This window comes from Tenrec ecaudatus, chromosome 2 (genome assembly GCF_050624435.1).
Source record: "Tenrec ecaudatus isolate mTenEca1 chromosome 2, mTenEca1.hap1, whole genome shotgun sequence".
NCBI lineage: Eukaryota > Metazoa > Chordata > Mammalia > Afrosoricida > Tenrecidae > Tenrec > Tenrec ecaudatus.
The window spans coordinates 146977548-147003006 of record NC_134531.1 but is presented as its reverse complement, the minus strand read 5'-3'; the positions used below and the strand labels follow the sequence as shown (position 1 = coordinate 147003006).

Below are 25459 nucleotides of genomic sequence, written 5' to 3'. Positions count from 1 at the left end.
CCACAGTGTGGAGGACAGAGATCTATTTGGATTAGTTTGAGAGAAAGAGAGAACAGTTTTAGAAAATGAGAATGGAAAATTCTTTCAAATAATTTTGCTTAAAGGGAAGCAAGAAATTAGGGCATTTAGTGAGCTTCAGATAGTCTTTTAAAGTTTGTTGGTTTTTAAGATGAGAGGAATAATAGGAGATGGACATGCCATATATACTCGAGTACAAGCCACGATTTTCAGCACATTTTTAATGCCGTTTGGAGGTAAAATTAGGTGCTTCGGTGGATATTTGGCTTGGTTTAAACTTGAGTATATATTGAAATTCAACAGAAAAGGAAAACTTGATTCAGGAGAAAGAAGGGAGTTTTGCCATTTTACTCAGTTTACTCAAGGAGGCAAAAAAAAGACTGGAACCCCCCTAATAAAATGTAAAAAAAAAAAAAAAAAGACTGGAACCTCGTTCACTAGTGATGTCAAGGTATTAGTTTTAATACAAGAACACAGTCAACTTATAGTTCCAGACAAGAAGGCAGAATATCTTAGTTACCTAATGTAGCTATACCAGAAATACCACAAGTAGATGGCTTTCACAAACTTATTCTCTTAGAGTTTGGGTTGGTAACTCTCAGGGAGACATTCTGTCTGCTGGCTTTGGAGGAAGACCCTGGCTTCCTTTCACCATCTGTGGATGTGGGATTCCTTGGAGAGCCACCTGTGTCTGGCATCAATCTTCCCCTGGGTTTAGCAGATCTCAGAGCAAACGTCCAAGTCTACTTCCAGCTCTCCTATTACATGCAACATGTTGTTTTATTTCTGCATAGTATTTATCTCAACCATGGACCCTGAATAGTACAAATGATTTATGTGCTCAGCTGCTAACCAAATGATTAGAGACTCAAGTCCACCCAGAAGAACCTTGTAAGATTGGTACAATGATTTACCGTATATACTCGCGTATAAGCTGACCCGAATTTCCACCGAGGCACCTAATTTTACCACAAAAACTGCATTTAAAATGTGCTGAAAGAACTTGGTGTATGCTCGAGTATATATGATACATTTGATAAATTAGCCACTGAAAACAACGTGAAGAACAGTTCTAGTCTGACACACATAGAGTTTCCACATTAACTTGTTGGCAACTGGTATTTATATTTGCACTTGTTTCTTGTTGAGCTCAAAGCTTCATGCATAGGAACCGTGTTAGTCTTTTTCAGTGTGAGTCTCCTGAGTTAAAGCAGTTCTTGGTACATTGTGGTGCTCAATAAACTTTATTTAATAATTGCTTGAGTGGCTAAGAGGAGTAGACAGAAGTCTTAGTATTGCTCACATTAGGAAAGTGAGAAAATATTGCCTAAGGATAAACACACACCCTTAGTCTTAGCTAAAAGGCCAAGAAGCATTGGGTAAATCTGCTATACAAGATCTCTTTAGGGTATTGAAAAGCAAGTCCTACTTTGAGGACTAAGGTGCGCCTGAATCAAGCCATGGGATCCTCCGTGGCATCATCTGCATGTGAAAGTTGGACAGTGAATAACGAAGACATAGAAGAATTGATGCATTGGAATTGTGGGGCTGGGGAAGATATTGAAAGTCCCGTGGACTGCTAAAGAGAAACACGGCAGTGGACGGGAAGGAGACCCTCAGCGAGATGGACTGACACAGTCTGCAACAATGGCCTCAAGCACGGGAACAGGTGTGAGAGTGGCGCAGAGCCAGGCAGTGCTTCCTTCTGTTTCAGTCTCTGCATAAAGTCACCATGGGTCAGGGCCAGCTCTGTGGCTCCTAACAGCACCAACCACAAGGATAAAGAACTGCCCAGCTGAGGTGGAGACCCTAAGATACACAGCATGGTTCTCATGTCAAAGTACATGATACTTTTTCCTCTGATACACTCCCTGCCTGAGGACAATATTTATTTTTCTTATGTTGAGAGTGGGGAAGCAGGGAAGACCCAGAGAAGACCCCCAAGTTAAGCAAATTGTGCTGAGCAAGACACAGCTGAAGAATGTGCACTGGACAAGGAGGGAAGAGAGTAAGAAGGGAAATGATTGAGACAAATAGGGTTCCGCCCCACCGAGGACTCTGAGGTTGGACATCCAGTGTGATGGATGTTGGACTGCAAGGATAGGAAGCTGCGGTTAGAAGACTTCCTTTTCTGAACTAAAATCTGTCTCTCTGAGGCTTCTGCTCTTGTGCTGATTCTGCATCTGGAGCTAAACAGACGTCAGCATTATTTGCCCCCAAATCTTTCCACTCATAGTTGTTGTTGTTTTTTACCCAACAGTTTTGGGCTTTCTGCATCTGCAATTTCCCCCCTCCAACACAAATTCTATTAATTAGTTGTTTTGGTTGTTGTTGTTATGTACTGTCAAGTTGATTCTGACTCACAGTGACTCACAGAACAAAACATTGCCCTATCCCGCACCATTCTCGCAAGTGTTAGTGTGTCTGCTCATTGTGGCAACCACCGTGTCAAGTTCAACCAATGAGGCCTTTCCTCTTCTTCTCTGACCCTCTATGTTACCAACTATAAAGTCCTTTATGTGGAATGGTCTTTCCAGATAACAGAGCCTTCTCAATTCCCTGATCATGGAATGTTCCTTATGAGCCATTTGGAGTCAAATGAAATAGAAAAAATTTGAACATTGTCTTGAGTCTTTGAGACTATTGTTAAAATGTTAGTTACTTTTAGGTATAATATTGTATATGGTAGATATAACATTATATGATTATATTCTAAGAAAGTGAAATGGATATTACAAGAAATCTATAGATCAATATGCCTTTGGAATATAGTTGCAAAAATTCTCAATAAAATACTAGAAAACCAATTCTACCAATATATAAAAAGAGTTCTATACTATGATTAATTTAAATTTTTCCTCAAAATGCTATGTTTGCTTAACATTAATAATCAAATAATGTAATATACCATATCAACCAAATAAAGAACAAAACCATGTGATCATATCAATAGATATAGAAAAATGTTTGAAAAAAGTAAATTATCAACCCAGGCTCTCTCACTCTCAGATGTTAGGTTCACAAATAAAGGGTTTTGCATTTTAAGTTGCCAATCAAATAGACATTGGAGTCACCATTAAAAAAAAGAAAAGAAATGGGGGAGTGGGGAGGGAGGGGAAAAAAAGAGGACCTGATGCAAAGGGCTTAAGTGGAGACCAAATGCTTTGAGAATGATTGGGGCAGGGAATGTGTGGATGTACTTTATACAACTGACGTATGTATATGTATGGACTGTGATAAGAGTTGTATGAGCCCCTAATAAAATGTAAAAAATGAAAAGAAAACAAACAAACAAAAAGAAAATGATGAGGGCAAAGAATGTACAGATGTGCTTTATACAATTGATGTTTGTATATGTATGGATTGTGATAAGAGTTGTATGAGCCCCTAATAAAATGTTTTTTTAAAAAAGAATTGTACAAGCCCCCAATAAAATGATTTTTTTAAGAAAAAAAGAAAATATCCTCTTATCATAAAATATTTTAAAAACTAAGAACTTCCTTAACATGATAAAGTCAACTGCAAAAAGGAAAACAAAATCACAGCTAAGATCTTATTTGATAGAAAGAGGTGTAAGCATTTCCCCTAAGATTTGCAACAAAATAAGGAAGACTATCTTACCACTTCCGTTCAACGTAGCACTAAAAGTATGGTGAGAGGCTCCATACAACCCTGATGCTCACCTTTCCTGATTTTAAACCAAGCAGTATTCCCTTACTCTTTTTGCACAACTTCCTGTTGATCCATGTACAAGTTCCACATGAGAATAATGAAGTGTTCTAAATTCTCCACCTTCTTAAGGTTATTCATAGTTTGCTATGATCCACACAGTTGAATACCTTTACATAGTCAATAAAATACAAGTCAATGTCTTTCTGGGATTCTCTGCTTTGATCCAAGATCCATCTGACATCAGCAATGATAACCTTTGTTCCACAACCTCTACTGAATCCAGCCTGAACCTCCAGCAATTTCCTGGCAATGTCATTGCTGGATGAGCTTCAGCAACATTTTACTTGCTTGTGATATCAGTCATATAGTTCTATAATTTGCGTATTCTGTTGGGTCACCTTTTTTTTTTTTTGGAGCGGGTCCAAATAGGGAACTTTTGCAGTCAGTTGGCAAAGTAGCTGTCTTCAAATATCCTGGCATAGATGAGTGAGTGCCTTCAGTACTTCATGAGCTTATTGAAACATTTCATTTTGTATTCCATCAATTCCTGGAGCCTTGTTTTGGGTTAGTGTTTTCAGTGCAACTTGGACTTCTTCCTTCAGCATCATTGGTTCTTTATCATATGCTACTTCTTGAAATGATCGCATGTCAACTAGTTCTGTGAGTTGTCTGTCAGTTTTGTTGCACATCGTGGCTTGTGTGTTGGTGTGATGCTGGAAGCTATTTCACTGATATTTCAAATACCAGCAGACTCACCCAAAGTGACATCATCTGGTACTCAGACAATCCTAAGGAGTGCAATAAAAAACATTTGAACTAATACATAAGTTAAACAATATGTGGCATACAAGATTATAAATAAAATAAACTATATTTCTATACACTTGCAATTAACAATCTAAAAGTGAAAAAATAATTACCATTTACAACAGCATCCCAAATAATAAAATACAAAGACACACAAACATATTCTGAAAACTACAAAACATTATTTAAAGCAGCTATAAATAAATTGATTAACATTCTACATCCATGCACATTAATATTGGCGTGATTCAGTGAGGTACTTGTTCTGGCTCTTCCAGACGTGGTCTTGGTTTAAGTCCAGCCAGACAACTGAGTGGGACAATGCTTATTGGGTGTATTTACTCTTCACCTGATGATGGGTCTGGGTCAGAGACGGTGGAGGAATAGGCTGGTAGGATTATATGATTCAGTTTTGAGTAGTGGTTAACAGAGTTAATTTTGATTGTGAAAACCTGAAACTCCGTAGTGAGGATTGGACGATTTTGCCATTCTGCTTTGTATAAAAGAGTCATCGCAGAAGCAGGAATGAAGGACCCTCACGACCTTCAACAAAGAAGAGCCAAGAGAGGAGCGTGCCCTTTGGATCCCAAGGTCTGTACACACCGAACTTCCTTAATTCAGAGACAGAAGACTTTGACACCTGTTACAGGAGAGAAGGAGCTACAGCAGCAGAAGCACAGCCAGAGCCCCAGAGCGGTGCACTCCCTGGCCCACCGAGGGGAAAGCTGAGGGCCTATGGGTGTTTTCAGTCACTTAGTTGGTGAGCTAGATTTGCTGGTGCATGGAGCTAGAGCTGGCACTAGCGTTAGGCTGAGGAGTATGGCAGAATGGCATGCCTTTTGTGCATTTATTGGCAGTGCTTAAAGAGCCCTGTAATATTGCCTCATCAGGGAAGAGGCCAAGGGACCATGTGGCTGAGAAGCCAGAGATCAGGAGATGTGCCTGCTGACAAAGTTGAGAAAAGGTTCTCGTGATTGGGAGAATTGTGTCCTTAGGACTTTTGACCCTGGATTGTTAGCTGTCCCCTTTGTCTTTGTGAGTACTGTCGATGAGTTCTGTGTGGTCATCGCAATGGCTGCTTGAACACACAGAGCTGTGCAGAGTGCAGTGGGAGAGAAGACTGGTGTCAGAATGGTGGAAGAATGTTGGAGGGTGGAGGCGTGTGAGAGAAGGTCAGATGGTGTCTCCTTGTCATTTTTACAATTGGTAAGATGGCAATTCTCCCCAAATTGATCTACACATTCAATGTAGTCCTTTTTACAATCCTTTTTAGAAATGGAGAAGCTGGCTCTAAGCTTCAGATGGATTAACAAGGGATCCAGAACAGACAGAGAAATCTTGAAAAAGAAGAACAAAGTAGGGCTCACACTTCCGGATTTCAAAACTTGATACAAAAAATAGCAACAACCTGTGTACTATGTGTTTCTCTTCTGGAAATTCTGGTGGCGTAGCTTCCAGCATCATTGCAATACAAAAGCCACCACGCTATGACAAATTGATGGAAGGGTGGTGGTATTCGTCATCGGAAATGAAGCCACAATGAGCCAGTGGGATGACTCTACTTGCGATCCTCGGGTAGAAGAAGTGCTGGTGAGGAAGTGGACACTGGAATCCTCCTGCATCACTCGTGGGGGTGTGAACTGGCAGAGTTTCGTGGTTTCTCAAAATGTTAAACATGAAACGACCATACAATTCAGCAGTCCCACTCCTTAATATATGTCTAAGAGAATTTAAAACAGTTTTGCGAACAGATACCAGGGGCTTCAAAAGTTTGTGGGAAAATGGAGTGGAAGGTTAACGGAATTTCCCCATGAACCTTTTGAAGCTCCCTAAGGGTACCCAAGTGACCACAGCAGCACTATTCACTATAATCAGAGGGGTAAACAAAAGGTAAATGGAGAAACAAAATGTTGTATAACTATCATGCACTATTATTCAGCCACATTAAGGAATGGTGTGTTTTTAACCCCCATAAGGTTTTCTTTATATCTTTCCTTAAGTTTTTATTGTGCACTGGGAGGTTTACAGAGACGTTTTCCATTCAGCAATTCATACACATTTTGTTTTATCTCAATGATGACAAAGGAATAAAGTATTGATATGTGCTACAACATGGCTAGACCCTGAAAGTAGTATGCCAAGTGAAAGAAGCCAGACTCTCCAAAGGCAATATAGTGCAGGGTTCCATTTACAGAGCATGCACAGGATAACCTAGTCAGTGGAGACAGAGTAGATTAGAAATTACTTAGAGATAGAGAAATATCTGCGGCGATAGCTACTGGGTAGGGCCTTTATGAAATGATGAAAGTATTCTAAAATTGTAGTCATCACTGCACATATCTGTGATAAAAAACATTTAATCAGACAGTTTAAATGGGTGAGTTTTATGCTGCAGGAATTGTATTTCAATATAGCTAGCTGCTACTATAAAATGAACATTTTAGAGACACATGCTGAAATAGTTTCTGGTATTTGCTTCAAAATAATCCATTTGGGGTGTGGAGGGGAAATAGAAGCCTGGCTGTAACTTGATCATTGCTGAAACTGAGTACTTAGAGATTCTTTCCGCTATTACAGATGTCTAATTTTTAAAAAATTAAAAACGAAGAAGAATTCAATGCAAAGCTCTCTTTTAGAGAAATCGGGACAGACCTCTCCCTTGATAAGCTATTTTCCAGAGGCCCCTCCCAGAGACTTCTGATTAGGGATGTGAATTATTGAGGAGAATCTGAGATCCTGGTAGCCATGGAGTGTAGAGAGCCTGTGGGCACGGGGCCTGGTGAGGGCCAAGACAGCACCGCTCTCTTAACACTCACCGTCTCTCTGCTCACAGGCCATGTTGACCGTGGTGGTGGAAGTGCAGCGAGGGTGGGAATCAGGTGAGAAGCCCACCTCCCACACATTCCCACTCTAGGTATTGCATCCTGGGAATGTCTGCTGCGAAAGGGGAAGGCTCAGCCACCTTAGATGGGAAACTGAGGCAAACGCTGAGAACAGAACTTCGGAGTCCCAGGTTCCTTCACAAGAGGTGATATAAAATCCACCTGCTTCAGACCCTGCAGAGAACGGTCACCTCCCACTTCTTCTGGAGGGACCCACAAGTCTTCATCTGCCTCAGTCAGGCACGCTGGAGACGCAGGTAACGACGGGTTGTGGGTGAGTACAGAGAATGATGGGCAGGCACTGCTGACCCCATACCTTCACACAGGGACAACGCCTCACCTTTGACAGAGTGCTGGGCCCCAACGCGGCTCAGGTAGGGGACTGGAGGGCGGTGGGGCCCCTCCATCTTCTGGGTCCCGGTGTCCTGACAGCTTGCCAAGTGCAGCATGGGATGGGGTTCCAGAGGCCCGGGTCTCCCTGCAGGAGGCAGAGCAGGAGCTGCTGGCACGGGTCCAGGGCACACTGGGCTCTGTGAGCCAGGGGCACAGTGTGGCGCTGCTGCTCCGAGGCTGCGACGGGGAAAGCCCTCGACTGGTGCCACAGGTGGGTCCTGGAGCAACCAGCCTCCACTCATGTTGTCACCTCCAGGAGAACTTCAGGACCTTCCTCCCCTGCCCACCTGGACTAGATGCCCCTTCTTGGGCCCCTATGGTGTCCTGTGGTCCTCGCAAACTGTTTGTCAGGGCCAATAGATGTCAGCGTTGGCAGCTTAGGGCATAGGGAGGCTGGGGCCAATGGAGTGAGAGCCAGGGAGGGTGGGGTATAAAGATAAACTATCCACAGAGATCTAATTTTCTCTTATTATTTATTCTATTTTATTTTTAGTTGTGTTTTTTTCCTGAGTTCTTGTTCATACTAATATATCCAATGAATTTGAAGCTTTTCCTTTGAAACTTCATGAAAATGTATCCAAATCAAAACAGCTACCCACATCCCTGTGGGGCTAAGACAGCAGGTCTCACTGATACTATCTGCTCACTGGTCTGGCTCTCTATGGACCGGACTCGTGGAGTCATTTCTGCCCTGGGCACCGTTTCCGTCTTCAGTGCCCAGCCCAAGGCATAGCATGGACTTGGCTTTCAGGAAAATGTGGAAGAGTCCATCCTTTCTCCTCGCTGAATGTCTTCCTCTACTTTAGCTGCTGCAGGTTCTTCTTGAGGAAGGGCTGTCCTGCAGGGGCTCTGACAGAGTGCTCAGCACTCTGAGCCTGGTGCAGGTGAGAACCCTGGGGGGAGGGGAGGACACAGCGGGGGCGGGGGGGGTGTGTGTGGCAAGCAGGATGACTTTGCAGAAAGAACCAGAGGCTCATGGGGAGCCAGAAGAGTCTAGGTCCACTCTGTAGCTTATTTGTAAGGACTTGCCTCTTTGGGGCCTGCTTTCCCTTGACTGTGAAGTGGCGGGATTCCGTGGTACCCTTTCTGGCCCCCAGAGACCCCTGGGTGGGGGCAGGGGCCATGTGAGCTGGAGGCCCAGAGAAGACTGGGTGTATAATGCTGGTGTGCTTGTGTTACCCCAGCTCTGCTCCAGTGGGAGGGCTCGGGATCTCCTCTCTCCAGGAACTGAGAACTTGTCGGTGCTGGATGTGCCTGCCCTGGGCTTGTGAGTATCCAGAGCCACCAGGGCCTGTGCTGGAGGTTTCTGTCCACAGTCACCCCAGGGGAGGGAGGCTCTGAGCCTGGGGTCTTGTTGCAGGGCCTGTTCCCAGGGCCCCCTTCCACCTTCTTCCCCACATCCCCATCCCTCTCACTCCTCTTACTACCTCCATGTTGGTGTAAACCAGTCTCCAACAACCATGGGGGGTCCATAGGCGCAACTGTATGGTTATCATATATAAAGATTATAGTAAAGTCATAGAAGAGAGGTATGTTAGACAGGGTTCTCTAGAGAAACAAAACCAGAATGCTAATAAGTTTACACATATATTTATATAGATAGATAACATAAGAAATAAACAATTGATCTACAAAGCAGTACAAATGGCTCAGTGAAACTCACTCCCATGAGACAACTGTGAGACACTGGCAGTCCAAGTCTTGAGGGCCGCCAGGTGGTCCTCTGTAGAGCAATTCAGGCTATCCGGCCACAGGCAGCAAACAGCAAGGCAGGTCACCAACAGTCAGCTAGATGACAGGGTCCGACAGTCCCCAGCTCAAAATATGTATATTCCAATAGTGTGGAGAAGCAGGTCTTGAAGAACCTCAAATTACAGCAACACAGTCCATGGGTTAGGTGTCCCACAGGTAGTGTAGCTTGCAAATTGAGGGACAGAACAAGCAAGGCAGCCGCACAATGATCCAATAATCAAAAAGCAAGAGACAAGAAAGGTGAGGCTCGCTGAGCCATTTATCTCTCCGCCCTTCAATTAATCCCACATGTGTTCATTGGCCAACAGCACAATAAACGTTAACTATCTCAGTAGGAGAGGTAGGAGAGAAGATAAAATAAAGGAGTCAGACACATTTTGTGGTAGCCTGCTCACCTCCGTCCCTCTTGGTGGTCCCCGTGGAGGTGGGAGAAGAGAGCATCTTTACTGTTTGGGACTTTTATAGGTAGCCTTGTATAAAACATGCCTCTTCAGTAGTTATGTGGATCACAAGATGGGAGGTAACCACAGTAAAGTCCCTGAGCTCACAGGTGAGGAAACCTATTACCTGCATTTGTAATAGGCATGAGTGGGGATGGGTGCCGCAGCAGGAGGAGACAAGAATGTCTACTTCTACAGGGAGACAGAATCAACCATGTGCTCACTTCAAGGCAGCACAGCTGTTAGGGGAGAATCTGTGGAAGTGATATTTAAAGCAGGATAATGTACTTGGACTAGCTTACCAGAGTGGGGGCTTTCCTGCCATGGAATCCTAGCTTTCCAGATGCCCTCTGGTATAAGTTAGGGACTGCAGTTGTGGTCGTATTTCCTTCAGTGTCAGTTTCCCACATCTCCACTGACCTCTGCTCAGTTCAGTTATCACACCGCGTGCTCTTGGGCATCTCTGGGAGCAGACCTTCATTTCCTCTGTGAAAATCAGGGAGGGCAAACTCAACTACCCTCTTTCCTTTCCTGAGTAGACAAGAGGATAAAAATAAGATGAGACCTTTTAGACTAGCTAAGGGCCCTTTGGACTTCTTTCCCAAGTATTCCCCTGCAATAATCTTACGCTTTCTGTGCAACCTTTTCTCTGAAAAAAAGAGAGAGAGAGAGAGAGAGAGAGAGAGAGAGAGAGAGAGAGAGAGAGAGAGAGAGGCCTTAAGGAGACCTTAAGCATGGATTCTTTGGGATGATTGTTACAGACTGAGGACCTCGCTGAGCTCTGGTAGTTAGGAGCTGAGTTCAGCCTCTCTTTCCTCCAGGGTAGTGGAAGATGCCACTGAAGTGGAAGTATCTGACCCAAGAGCTGCCTCCGAGCTGTACCTGCAGGTCACAAAGGGTGAGGGCAGGTGAGGACAGGAGGACATCTGTCACCCACTCCCCTCTTAGGCACCTGGCTTGAGCCCATTCTATCTTCCACAGGACCTGCTCTTTGCTCACTCTCACCATGTCCTGCCCAGAGCCTGACACCCCTGGGGGGCCCGGAGCTCAGAGTATGTTGAGAGGGGCCTTGAGGATCCTACAGCTCCCCGGAGTGCGGTAAGGGTGGCGGCACATTTTGACAGCAGTTGGAGGTTGACATCTGGACAGTCCAAGGCTGCATGAGTCTGCCTTCCTTGACTCTGACAGTAAAGGAACCCCCAATGAGGGGGGTCAAAGCCCAGTAGGGGAGAATGAGTGGAACTATGAGATAAAAACACTTCTTTTTTTAAAACTTTATATGTGTTAAGTACACCAAGGGGAAATTGTGTTAGACAAGGTTCTCTAGAGAAACAAGACCAGGACACTTATGATTAGCTATAGATACAGATAGACATTGATAGATAGATACATAGATACAAACATAAGAAATAAACAGCTAATTAGTCTATAGAGCAGTACAAATGGCTCACTGCAACTCACTTTCATGAGACAGCCAATACACTGACAGTCCTTCAAGTCATGAGGGCCGCCTGGCACAAGTCAAGGAAGCAGACAGCTGAGTCCTCTGTAGAGCAATAGCCTGTGACAATCCAGGCACAGGCAGCAAACAACAAGGCAGGTCACCAACAGTCAGCCAGAAGACAGGTCCACCAGTCCCAAGCTCAAGCGATGTATACACCAGTAGTGCGGTGAAGCAGGTCTTGAAGGAACCTTAAACTACAGCAACAGTCTATGAGTTGGGGGGTCCCACAAGTAGTGTAGCTCGCAGGTTGAGGCAGAGAACCAGCCAAGGCAGCCAAGAGCAAGAGACAGAAAGGCGAGGCTTGCCGAGCCATTTTTCTCTCTGACTTTCAATAAATCCCACATATGTTCATTGACCAGGTTGGCACAATAAACCTACCTATCACAGAAGTTTTGCACGTAGTGTCTTCAAAGATTTTTTTAATGCTTTTTATCACCCCACCCCTCTGCTTTAAAATTGTTAATAGGCACCTTTTTTAGAGCTCCTGTAGGTTTGCATAAAAATTGTGCAATAAGTCTTAAGTTCCCACACACCTCCTCCCTCCTGAACAGTTATTCCGATTATCATCTTGCATTCATGTGATATGTATGTTACAATTGATGAAATAATATTGATACATTATTATAAACTAAAGATGATGGTTATATTAGTAATCACTTTGACTTGTACTGTGGGGCACAGAAAGATTTCTCCCAAGTTGTCTCCCCAAAATATATGCCAAACCCAAGTTGCTGCTTGCTACACATGGTAAATGACTGTACACTAGGAGGTCACTGAAAGTAGGTCAGAGGTTCTTCTCCTTAAGGGTATCAGCCATCTAGAGCAAGCAGACTGTATAGTCTGACTCACCCTAAGTAGGGCCCACTCCCTTCTGATATTGTTCCCTTGAAGGAGAGCCTGAAGGCAAGCCTGGGACCACTCAAGGATGACTAAGGTTAGGCTACTATATTGAGTCTAGGGCCTGCCCATATTGCCACATATGTACCCCTGTTCCCTCCCTTTACGTTACACCCCTACATCATCCCCCTCCTATTGCTCATATTGCCTATGTGAGGGGTCCATAGGCGCAACTGTATGGTTATCATATATAAAGGCACATCCAGCACCTTCCCATGACATAGGTCGTTATCTGTAATCAGGGGCTTGCATGCCCCCAAAGATATATGTTTTGGTTAGAAATAACACCTCACGGGAGCTCTCTCCTGCCCTCTCGTCCCCCACCTCCACATGCACCACCAAGAGGAGCTGAGGTGAGCATGCTACTACGAAGTATGTCTGAGCTCTCTGATCTCTCCTATTTTCTATGACTTTGCCATAATCTTTGTGTATCCTAACTGTGTGATTGTGCCTATTGAACCCACCATTAGTTGTGGGGGGCTGGTTACTCCCAGAATGTACAGCTCTATCCACTTTTAGAACCACATAAAATGATGTGTCCCCATGACTGTGTCATACAGAACAGTTTCAGACCTAAAACTGTCATTGGTAGTGTGGGTAGCAAATTGAGTAGTCTATGTGTCAAACTGCTTACCAAAAGGTCAGTCATTCAAAACTCCTAGTCACTCAGAGAAAGGAAGGTGAAACTTTCTACTCCTGAGTGTGATTTGAGGGTTAAAAATGTGCTGCGAACCACCTATTTGTTCTTTCCACTTCTGCCCTAAAACTCCAGCAACCAATCATCTGTCTCTATATTTATACCTTTTCCAGGATAGAATTTTAACATTGGAATTTACATATTTATTTCAAGTAGTGAAATTAAATAGAATACATAAGTCCTCACAACAGGTAAACCTGCCAACAAGGAAGCTTCCCATCAAATGGACTAGGAGTAACCAAATGAACATTTTAAGTAGACAACTGAAAAGGTAGCTGATTTTCCTTTAAACAAATTTTCCCTGTGCTTGTCTTTTATTAATACTTAAAAAAAAACTTTGTAAATGAACGGCTCTTTGTCAAGGGGTACTTGCGTACATGTCTGAATTTCCCCATATTGCAAAATGCCTGGGAGGGATGCTGGGAGGCTGAGCCTCCAGATGAAGCCAGACACAAAGGGTAAATGTCCTATTCAACTAGTGATAGACGTGGAAGGGTAGGTGGTGCACCCAAAGCTTTTGGCTCAGAAATACTCCCTTCTGATGCCGCTCCAGCCAGTGTCCAGAATATCATTTAACCAGACTCCAATTATGTTTCTAAAATTTTTACACGTTAAATGCATTTTCAGCCATATGCAGATCTTTAAGGATCCCTGGTGGTGCAGGGATTAAAGCACATAGCTACTAATGGAAAGGATGGTGGTTTGAACGCTCTAGCTTCCTGGCAGGAGAAATGTGGGGTGGTTTGTTTTAGTAAAAACGAGCCTTGGCAACCCTGTGGGGCAGTTCTAGTCCATTCAGTAGGGGCACTGTGATTCTGAGTCGACACAATGGCAGAGGGTTTATGTTTCTTCTGGTTTATCAGATTAAAAACTTGGGAAAAGCCAAGATTGCAAAATCCCCAAACAATTATCGCTCTATGCTCCATTTCATATTCTTTACACAGTACTTGAAAGTTATGAAAAATGAAGTCATGATGGAAAACAACCACTTCCAACTAATTTTAAACTTAAAAAAAATCATGTAAATATTTCCAAATTCAGAAATCCCTGGGGGGGAAAAGTTAGAAAAAACCAGCATTGTTAAAAATCCTAAATTCCTTGGAGGTGGAGAGAGGGTGGAGTAGAAAGGGGGAACAGATTATAAGGATCTACATATAACCTCCTCCCTGGGGGACGGACAGTGGATAAGTGGGTGAAGGGAGACGTCAGATGGTGTAAGACATGACAAAATAATAATAATTTATAAATTATCAAGGGTGTAAAACATGACAAAATAATAATAATTTATAAGTTATCAAGGAGGGGGGAGTGGGGAGGGAGGGGGAAAATGAGGAGCTGATCCCATGGGCTCAAGTAGAGAGGAGATGTTTTGAGAATGATGAGGGAAACAAATGTACAAAAGTGCTTGACACAATGGATGGATGGATGGATTGTGATAAGAGCTGTACGAGCCCCCAATAAAATGACTTTTAAAAGATCCTAAATTCCAAAATATTCCAAATTCTTTTTGACATTTGTGTAGATTCTTAAGATCAAAGCTTTAATTTTACGGAGCTATGCTTTACATTCCATAAAGTTCTGTCCTCTAAAGCATACAATTCAATGGTTGCTAGCATGTGGAACTATCACCACTGTCCATGTTAGAACATTTTCAACACAGGAGCTCTGGCAACGCCGGCGGTCTGATATTCAGCTGCTAACCTGAAGTAGTTAAACCCATTCGATTGCTCTGTGGAAAAAGTTGTGACTTTTGGCAGTAAGCCTAAGACAGTCTATGGGTTTGGTCTACTCTGATCTATGGGGTCATTATGAATCAGAATCCACTTCAACGCCAGGAGTCAGGTGGCAATTTTAGATTTAGCTTTTTGAGTTACTGCCAGGCTGTTTCCTGCCAGGGCGGCACCATTTTACATCCCCAACAGCAGTGTATACTTATTCTACATTCTTGCTAATACTTGCTACTGCCCATCTTTTTCTTATAGCTTTCCCGGGGGTGGTGGGGTGGTGAAGTGATATGTATTTACGTTTTTTATTTCTGTTTTCCTAATAACCAGGGATGTTAAAAACATTATAATTTGCTAGTAACCATTTTTAAGTCTTATTTAGAGAAATGTCTACTAATATTCTTTGCTCATTTTTAATTGGGCTGTCTTTTTCTTAGTGGGTTTTAACAGTTCTTATACTCATGTATTCTGGATACAAGTTCCTTGGTAGATGCACAACTAAAATTTTTTTAGTCTTCAGAATATATTACCTCTAGGAGCACCTAGGTGATACAAATATAATTTAAAAAATAACAGTGATGATACAATAGCTGTATGGTGGTTAGGTGCTTTCGATTCAGTTTCAAATCACAGTGACCTTATAAACAACAGAATGAAACATTACCTGATCCTGGGCCATCCTCACAATGGTTAAGTCTGAGTCCATTGTTGCAGCCACTGTATCAACCCATTTCATAGAGGGTCTTTCTCTTTTGCTGACCCTCTCCTTTGCCAAGCATGATGCCCCTCTCCAGGGACTGACTGATAACGTGTCCAACGGAATTCAGACAAAGTCTCACTATCCTCATTTCTAAGGAACATTCTAACTGTATTTCTGCCAACACAGATTTGTTCTTTCTTCTGCATCAGTTTGTTAAGATAGTTCAGTTGGTAATTCATCAATTCCTGGAGTCCTGTTTTTTGCTAACACTAAGGGGTTAGGTATTGTGGCTAAGAGGTTATGTATTGGGTTGTTAACCTCAAGGTCAGCAGTTGGAACCCACGAACCGCTCCATGGGTGAACGATGAGACCTTCTGCTCCCTTAAAGACTTACAGCCTCAGAAACCCACAAGATAGTGGTTCTCCATCCTATAGGGTTGCTATGACTACCACTACGCCACCAGCCTGTAGACTCTTTCAATATTTCAACTTAGGACTTAAAGTTTTTTTTCTGTTTATGTAGCTTGAGAAATGCGGATCACATTCTTCCCTTTTGATTGTCTAACTCTGAGTACGCATATTTCATTATCATACCCTGTCTTCTCTAGCTACTCTTTGAAATATTCTGTTCAATTTTTGTTCTTTTCTTTTGTTAGCTGGCTACTCTATGTTCAAGAGCAAGTTTTATAGTGTCTTCTGACACCCATTTTGGTCTTTTCTTTCTTTCCTGACTTTTTAATGACTTTTGATTTCTTCATGGATATGATGTCATCCCACAATTCTGAATTCAGGTGGAATATACTCAAAGTTTAATTTTTTACTCTTATGGACTTGTTTAAATATTCTTCAACTTCTGGCCTCAATCAAAAGTAAATGTCTAGAAAATAATGATGACATCATATGTACAAATATGCTCGATACAATTGATGTATGGATTGTCATAAGAGCTGCAAGAGTCCCCAATAAAAAGATCTTTTAATTAAAAAACAAACAAAAATATTCTTCAACTTCACCTTGAACTTGCATTTAAGTAATTGGTGGTCTGTTTCACAGTTGCCCCTGGTCTTGTTCTGAGTGATGATAGTGATGTAGCTAATTTCCACTGATGCAGCTAAGTTGACTCCTGTGTGTTCCATTGAGCCAGGAGTATCTTTCCACCTTTCACATGCCAATCAGCAATAATTATTGATGCAAATTGTTTGAATAATTTCAGACCGCAGATGTTGGTAAAATGATTAATTTTCCATCTCTGGCTTTATTGGTTGGTGCATAACTTGAATCAGAGTCTTATTAACTTGTATGTGTGATGACAGGATGCTATCACTGACAGTGGTGGATATAGGATAGAGCTCTATCAAGGTTTTATCTTGACATGTTTGTGACAGTGCATTTGAAGCCAGCCCTTTTCAATTTGTCATTTTTGACAAAGTAGATCATCTGATTCAAAGTGGACCCTCCCAGTCCCACTTATTGATTTCCATTTATTTCTAGATGCATATTTCATACATTCCACATATTGATAATTAATGGATGTTTGCAGCGGTTCTTCTCATTTTTTTATAGTGCTGCACCAGCAAATAGAGGTTCTGAAAGCTTTGCTCTATCCATGTCATTAAGAGTGACTCTGTTTTAATGAGGCAGTTTGTGTTGGTCTGGGTTGACTAGAGAAACAAAGTCATAGACACTCATATGTGCATAAGAAAGAACTTTATATAAAGAGTAATTGTATATTAAGAAAACATCCCAGCCCAGTCTAGATCAGTGGTTCTCAACCTTCCTAATGCCGTGATCCTTTAATACAGTTCCTCATGTGGCGGTGACCCTCCAACCATAAAATTATTTTTGTTGCTACTTCATAACTGTAATTTTGCTACTGTTATGAATTGGGTGGCCCCTGTGAAAGGGTCATTTGACACCCCCCCCCCAAAGAGTCGCGACCCACGGGTTGAGAACCGCTGGTCTAGATCAAGTCTATAAATACGATATTAGCCCATATGGATGATAAATTCCTCTTCAGACTCATGCAACACATGCAATGATGCCAAATGCAGGAAGATCACAGGCCAGTGGGTGGAAAGTCTTCTGGATCCAGTGGCGGTCGGTGCAAGCATCTCAGCACTGGCATTGGTCTCCACATGGATCCTGTAGTTCCAGAGCTCTGGCTCTATCAGCATAGCTCCATGTGCCTTATCAACAGGAATGTCTCACAGGGAGAGTGGGAGGAAGACACGGGTTCCCAGAATCCTCAGGAGAAGGGCGTGCCCACAGAGAGGCCTCATTGGCTATGACCTGATTGACAGGCTGGAGACTCCGCCCCTTTGCTGACGTTGCCAGATTATTTAAGTGCCACACAGCTCGTTCCCAGTTGTGTTTCTAGTGTTTTCCACTTGTGGGGCTCATCTTTTAGCGCTACATCAAACACTAGTCAATAGTCCAATAATGTTTCAGTGCTAATTTTTTTTGACACTTTGGGCATGTTACATTACAGACTAGGCCCTGGAAAGGGACATGATGTTTGGTAGAGAGTCAGTAAAAAAGAGAAAGGCCTTTGATGACATGTGGCTGCGACATTGGGCTCAACTGTAACAGCTGCGAGGGAGTTGCAGGGCCAGGCTGTGCTTCTTTGTGTTGCATATAGGGTCACTATGAGTTGCAACTGATTTGGCAGCCTCGTACAACAATACCTTTTCTTCCTCCCAAACTGCTTATTTTTTTTAAAAAATCATTTTATTGGGGGCTTGTACGGCTCTTATCACAAGCCATCCATCCATCCATTGTGTCAAGCACACTTGTACATTTGTTGCCATCATCGTTCTCAAAACATTTGCTTTCTACTTGAGCCCTTGGTATCAGCTCATTTTCCCTTCCCTCCCCACACCTCCTCACGAACCCTTCATAATTTATAAATTATTATTTTGTCATGTCTTATACTGTCCGATATCTCCCTTCACCCACTTTTCTGTTGTTCATCACCCAGGGAGGAGGTTATATGTAGATCCTTGTAATTGGTTTCCCCTTTCTACCCTACCCTTCCTCCATCCTCCTGGTATTGCCACTCTCACTACTGGTCCTGAATAGTTCATCTGTCCTTGATTCCCTGTGTTTCCAGTTCCTATCTGTACCAGTGTACCTACTCTGGTGTAGCCGGATTTGTAAGGTAGAATTGGGATCATGATAGTGGGGGGCAGGAAGCATTTAATAACTAGAGGAAAGTTGTATGTTTCATCATTGCTACACTGCACTCTGACTGGCTTGTTTCCTCCCCGCAACCGTTCTGTAAGGGCATGTCCAATTGCCTACAAATGGGCTTTGGGTCCCCACTCCACACTCCCCCTCATTGACAATGAGTTTTTTGTTCTTTGATCCCTGATACCTGATCCCATTGACACCTCATGATCACAAAGGCTGGTGTGCTTCTTCCATGTGGACTTTGTTGCTTCTGAGATAGATGGGTGCTTATTTATCTTCAAGCCTTTAAGACCCCAGACGCTATATCTTTTGATAGCTGAGCACCACCAGCTTTCTTTGTCACATTTGCTTATGCACCCATTTGTCTTCGGTGATTTTGTTGGGAAATGAGCATCATGGAATGCCACCAAACTGCTTATTTTATTTTTCAACAATTTTATTGGCATATAATTCACAAATCATACTATTGAATTCAATCATATTATTAAGATCTGTATAATCATCCCCACAATCAATTTCAGAATATTTCCTTCCAACAATATATATTTTTAGAAATAGACTGCCTCTTCCTTCTTTGTAGTCAATCTTAGTCTAGAAGTTCTGCTGACACCTGTCCACTGTGAGTGACCCTGATGGTATTTGAAGTATCAGTGGCAAAGCTTCCAGTATCACAGCAACATATAAACCATGACAGGATGACAAACTGGCAGGCGAGTTGTGAGCTACATAAAATGTACACAAGTTTGTAAATCTGCTCCATGGTGCACAAAAAATACTGGAAATGAGAAGCTCTTTCATGTGCGCGTGATTCTGGCCAACTCACTTCTCCCATCTCTCTTCCTTCCTCCCTCTGGCAGAGATTGCCCCCTGCTGCAGGTGCTGGCTGGTGTGGCTGTTGGTGAGAAAGTAGAGGGCTCTCTGCCCTGGATTATCTCTTGGCTCCTGGGAGGAAACAACTACAGTTGCCTACTGCTTCGCCTGGACCCCAAAGGTGCCCCAAGGGAGGATTTGGGGTTCTTTGGAAGCTTTGGGATGTGGTCATAGGCCTGCCTCAGCGTCCACCCAATCAGCTTGAGTCCAAGAGTTGGGTACTGTGGGAGGACAGGGCAAGAGTTAGGTACTGTGGGAGGACAGGGCTTGAGCTCTGAAGAGGCAAGACCAATAGTTAAGAGCAGCCCCTCACTATTTGAGGCCTTCACCAGCCAACCAAGCAGCTCTCCATGGACTGATCCACAGTCCCACGAGGCAGATCTAATTTACAGATGGTAAAAGGGGGCAGGCCTAATTTACAGGCAAGGAAAGGGTCAGAGAGGGGCAAAGACTTACCCGCCGATTCCACCATGGAAAATAGGACCTCTGTGAGATGTCATGATGTCTGAGATTTGCCTCAAGAGAATACGGTGGAAGTCAAGTTGGGGCATCCATCAAACAAGCACAGTCAGGGAGGGGTTGATAGCTGTTAAAGCTCGGTGATAGGCAAGTGGACTTCCCATGCTATGTCCATCCTGGAAATTTTCCATAATAAACAAGTAAGACAAAGAGGAGAAGTCAGGCCCAGAAACTGACTCCAAAGTCAACAAACACACAGTTATGAGACCAACACTTTCCCAGAACACTCCTGGTGCTCAGCCCTGTAGAATGAGGAAGATAAATAAGGACGTCTGTACCCTCGGGGACAAGTGGGTGGAGAACAACCAAGTAGTCACTTGCCAGGAAGTTACTCGGCCTTTCTGAGCATCAGCAGCTTTGTCTGGAACAGGTAGGAGAGGTGGTATAAAACAGTCGCTATCTAATTATAGTCTGGAGTGGCTAAAAAGAGGCAGCTTCTAAGAAGTTTTAGTTGGTGGCACACTGGGTTAAGTGTTGGATTGCTAACCACAAGGTTAGCAGTTCAAAACCACCATCATCTGCCTCTATCAGGCATGCCCATTAGCTGTAGGAGAAAGAGGGGAGGCTGTTTCCTCCCATGAAGATACGCCGTCTCAGCAACCCCATGGCGCAGTTCTCCTTTGTCCTAGAGGATCGATACAAGTCAGAAGTGACTCTGATGGCAATGGGGAAGTGTCATAAAGCATAAGTGTTAATAACTCTTTATGAATAGCATTAATAATAAAAATGAAAAGTATTACAGTAAGTTTTTGATGCCAGAGGAAGGGAATGATTCATTCTGAGTTTTCTTTCTCAGGCAGTCCCCTGAGTTTGCTCCAGGCTGCTTTGTTGGGGGCTTCCCAAAGGAGGAGGGAGGTGAAAGTGGTGAGGCCCACCCGATGGGACCCAGAGGAGGAGGCTCGGGCTCGCCGGGCTGGCCTGCGGACACTGCGTTCAGACCTTCTTGGAAGCACCCTGACAGATTATAAGCTCAGTCAGCTAGGCCGGGCACTTCGGGAACTGCAGGTGAGAAAGGTAAGGCCTGGAGGCACCTGGGTGCATAATGACTAGAGCTTGCCTGGAACCCTCTCTTCACAGGCGGTAAAAGCCTGCAGCCAGCATGCAGGACACAGGCTGTTCAGAGGCGCTAAAGCAGAGGCAGTGGGGCTCCCAGAAGCACAGGTATGTCTGCTCACCTAACCAGTAAGTGTGGGTGTCTGTCTGCCTCTACCTATAGCATACTAGGAGAGGCATGGCTGGAGTCCTGTTGTGCATTGGCTCAGCACCTGGTAACCAAAAAGTCAGGGGCTTGAATCTACCAGTCACTCCATGGGAGAACGAGGTGTCAACCTGCTTCCATAAAGATTATAGCCTTGGAAACCTTGTGGGGCAGTTATATTTTGTCATACAGAGTGGTGGGGCGGTGGTGGTGAGAATTAACTCAACAGAAAAGGGTTTAAGATGGGGTTCAGAAATGGGTTTAAATGGGTGTTGAGAATTGACTCAACAGAAATGGGTTTAAGATGGGGTCTTTAATAATTTATTGATTTACCAATGTCTTCACTGCCAGAGCTGATGCTGACACATAGCGACCCTATATGACAGGGTAAAACTGCCCCTGAGAATTCCTGAGCACTCTTTATGGGAGAAGTCATCCCTAAAGGTTTATTGACCATCTACAGGCAATGAGTTTTAGATTCCAGAGGAGAGAGCACAGTTTGCAGAGTTTATAATCTGGTGGAGGAAAACAATTTAAAAAAATTTTTAACCAGCTCTCTAAAGGGCTTATTTACACTGGGTTCTATGGGTATCTATCTACCTTAGCCTTAGCAAGAGAGATAGGTAGACTTTGTAGCGGAACTGATTCCTGAAAGAGGTGGCCGGCAAAGATGAGTGAAGAACATTGCAGGCAGAGAAAAAGACAGGTGAAGGCCCAGGGGAAGGCAAATGCTTGATCTTTCAGGGAACTGTGAGCAGCTCAATTTGATGGAGAGTAGAATTTGAGGAAGAATCAAGAGGGAAGGAGCCTGGACATAGAAGCCAGGCCACACAGGATTCTGTAAACCTGTTGAGATGTTTGGACTTGGTCTTAAAGGTCAAGGAGAAGCCCCAAGTGTTTTAAGCAGGAAAGAAACCATTGCTCCCACTTTTCAGGTGAGCAAACTGGAGCTCAGAAAAGCATGCGAGTGGCCCAGTAGCACAGGGATAGTCCGAGGCAGCAGCAATGCCATCTTATCCCCTTGTGTGGCTCGCCTTCTCATGAGCACAAGGGGGCGCTGTCTTCAATGATTTGACCCAGGTGTCTGGAATACCACTTCCAATGCTCACTTCTGGGCCCTTCTCCTTTGTAAATAAAACATTTTTTTTTTCTAACCAGCTCTGAGTCAGGAAATTAGGCATTTAACTCCTATTTATTAGGTACGGCCTGATGCTGCTCAGTGCTTTCTTTCACCTCCTGCTCTCTGCAGTGTTCTGAGGTTGAGACTTTGGTCAGGCGCACTTGACATATGCCGAGATAGAGGCTCACATGGCTACTTACCTGCCTAAGGTCAGAGCTAAGAGAAGTAGCTGGATTCTTGAATTGAATGTAAAGGCCTGTGTTTAACATGCACTGCCTTGGGAAAGAGGATAAAGAATGTGTGCTCCCATGTCTTCTCAGCAGGTGATGGATTCAGCAGTGGGCTGCAGCCCAAGCCCCCAGCAGGAGTCCCCAGGTGGGTCTAGGGCTTGGAGTGGAGCTTTGGGTCTTCTCCATGTCTGCCCGGCTAATGAATGTCCTCTAATGGCAGGAAGAACAGCAAGTCTAAGGTCTGGATTCCACCAAGAGCACCCGCCTGGGAACTCTGAAGAACAGGTATCATGCCATCTACCCAGGAGCAATTGGCAGCCATTAGAACTAGGGGATGCTGCATAGCCCAGCTGCTCTGCCTCCTGCTTACCTTCCCCTGACAGCGGGGCGATAATGTGGAGCTTCCAGAAAATGAAAGACCCGAAGGTCTTCTGGATCCTCAAGGGAGGGGTGTGGGGAGGGGCTATTTTCCTACTGAATTGGATTGGGCTCCTTCCTCAAGACCTCTATGGCACTTGTTGGTAGAGCCAGTGTCACCTCCTTTCCCCACTGACTCCTGAGCCTCTGCTGAGGCTCGCTCCTGAACATGGCTCAGGGAGTAGCCCAGGTAATGTAGTAGTGTTGGGAATGTCAGACTCTGTGTCTCAATACCGTGTGCATGCCTGGAATTTTGGCTGAGCCCACACTGACCCCACTGAGCCCAGCAGGCCCCAGATGTGGCCCTGCAGTTCTTCCTGGCCCAAGCCCGGAGACAAAGGTTACGACAACAGCACCAAATTCAGATCAGAGAAGAGCTGGAGCACTTGGAACCGGAGGAGGAAGAAGTGGCAAGTGACCAGGTCAAAGGCCCAGTGGCTGGAAAGGTGAGGAGGGGTCAGGTAAGGATGGATCCAGGGTCAGTCCTCACAGACGAGTGCACACCTCTCCGGGCCCTCCTGGTCTCATGGAGGTCACAGTGCCAAGTGCTGTGATGACGGACAGTGAGGGGTGGTGGGAACAAGAAAGGACCTGAGACAGGCTGGGGTTCATTGGAGGTGGTGGTAGCTAAGCTGTTTGGGCTCAACCCCGAGGGGGAGCGCCTCTCTTTGTAGGTGCCAAGAGACAGAAAACCTGTATGAGAAACCACTAGAGAGATCTTTTATTTGCATTTGGGGCCTTTGGGTCAGGACCCAGCACTGTAATACTGCTTCCTTCCAGCTGGGGTGGGCTGGACAGGGGAGTTCCAGCGAACTGAGTCGGCGTGGGGGGTCCTGGAGGAGTTTGAATGAGGTGGGCTGACAGCAGTCACATCATGGTGCCAACATACCCGTTACAGGTCTGCTACTGACCAAATGCACTGCCATGAGTCCAGTATTTAGTCAAGTGACTTATAAGGTAAAGAACTGCCTCGGTGGGTTTCCGAGACTAATTCTCTACAGGAACAGAACGCCTCATCTGTCTCCCATGGAATTACTGGTGGTTTAGAACTTTTGGCCTTGGGGTTTGTAGCCCAGCTGGCTGAAATGTCAGCAGTTTGAAAGCACCAGTAACTCCATGGGAGATGAGGCTTTATATTCAGGTTTATAGTCCCAGCCCCACAGGGCCAGTTCTACTCTTTCCTACAGCATTGTTATGAGTCAGAATTGACCCAATGGCAGTTGGACTTTTGGAATTTGGTCCATGAAACATTAAGCAGTGCCGGCACACAGGCAGCACTCAGCCAAGGCCATGACTTATCCCTGAAGGTTTCCAAGGAGCGGCAGAGATGGTGCCAGGAGTGCAGAGTGCGGAGACTGCAGCTGGAAGGCCTTCAGGCAGAGCGGGATGCTGCAGAACACGACCTGGTAGCTCTCTATGACCTGAATGTGCAGGCCACACGAGCTCAGACAGGCCATGTGCTACAGGTCAGTGGGGGCAGGGGACAGGCCTTGAGGCAGTTTCAAGGCTGGCTTGGTGACAGTCATCTCTGAATCCGGTTGAAGGTGTTCCGGGCCTGGCGTCGGCAGTGGGAAGAGCAAGCCATGGCTACAGAGCATCGCTACCGCAGTCTGCTGGCAGGCGCCCTGCAAGATGCCATCAACCTAGCCTCACAGAATCAGGAGCTCCAAGTCTGCACCCAGCAGCTGCATCAGGGTGCAGACTAGGCGGTGTAGTTATGCTGGGACCCTGCCTTGGGGGAGAACCTGGTGAGCACCAGTCCTTCATTGGCAGCTTCCACTCTCCTTGTTCTTGAGGGTCCCAGGAAAGGCAGGTGGGGCACAACCAAGGGAACCCACAATATGGGTCCTTAATACCACCGCTGCCAGGTGTCACTGTGCTGGCCATCTCCTATCTTGTTATTTTGTTGAACTTTTTCAGCGACCCACAGCAGGTTAAGTTCCATTTGCTTTTCCTTTCAGAGACAGAGGCAACTGAAACGGAGAGACTAAGTAACTGCTCAAGAACAGTGAGGAGAATGGTAAAGCCGCAGTTCACACTCCAGTCTAGCTGGCTAGGATCCCACTGTGCAGAAAGCAGTTGTTTACAAGTTTTAGCGTGCATCACAACTACCTAGACCAAAAATAAATGAGAACAAAAAGATGCAGTCGTCAGTTCTGATTCTCAGTGACCCCCAGTGTTTTGTGCTCTACAGGGAGCTTAAAAAAAATTCCCAAGCCACATTCTCTAAAACGGCTTCAGTAGGGCTGGAATGATTTCTCACAAGCTCATTAGGTATTTTAACGCAGCAGTGGGCTTTGCCATTCCCCTGACAGGAGTATGGCCTTGGGGGTGGCAAGAAATGCGAATCAAAACCCCACTGGGTCTGCAGAGCTCTCGAGGCCCACATTTGACGCTTCAGGGAAAGATGAAAAGCTGTGACAGCTAAAT

The 25459-nt window shown here is 44.6% G+C and overlaps 1 protein-coding gene across 1 annotated transcript; it reads left to right on the top strand.

The window, feature by feature from the left end:
- The first annotated feature begins 7242 nt into the window (after positions 1–7242).
- Positions 7243–24735, top strand: LOC142440138 (uncharacterized). Its single transcript, XM_075542696.1, has 10 exons — positions 7243–7376; positions 7812–7983; positions 8579–8656; positions 8957–9039; positions 10786–10872; positions 19533–19666; positions 20861–21078; positions 23317–23490; positions 24346–24495; positions 24574–24735. The coding sequence occupies exons 1-10, from the start codon at positions 7243–7245 to the stop codon at positions 24733–24735; spliced, it is 1392 nt and encodes a 463-aa protein (XP_075398811.1).
- Positions 24736–25459: the final 724 nt, after the last annotated feature.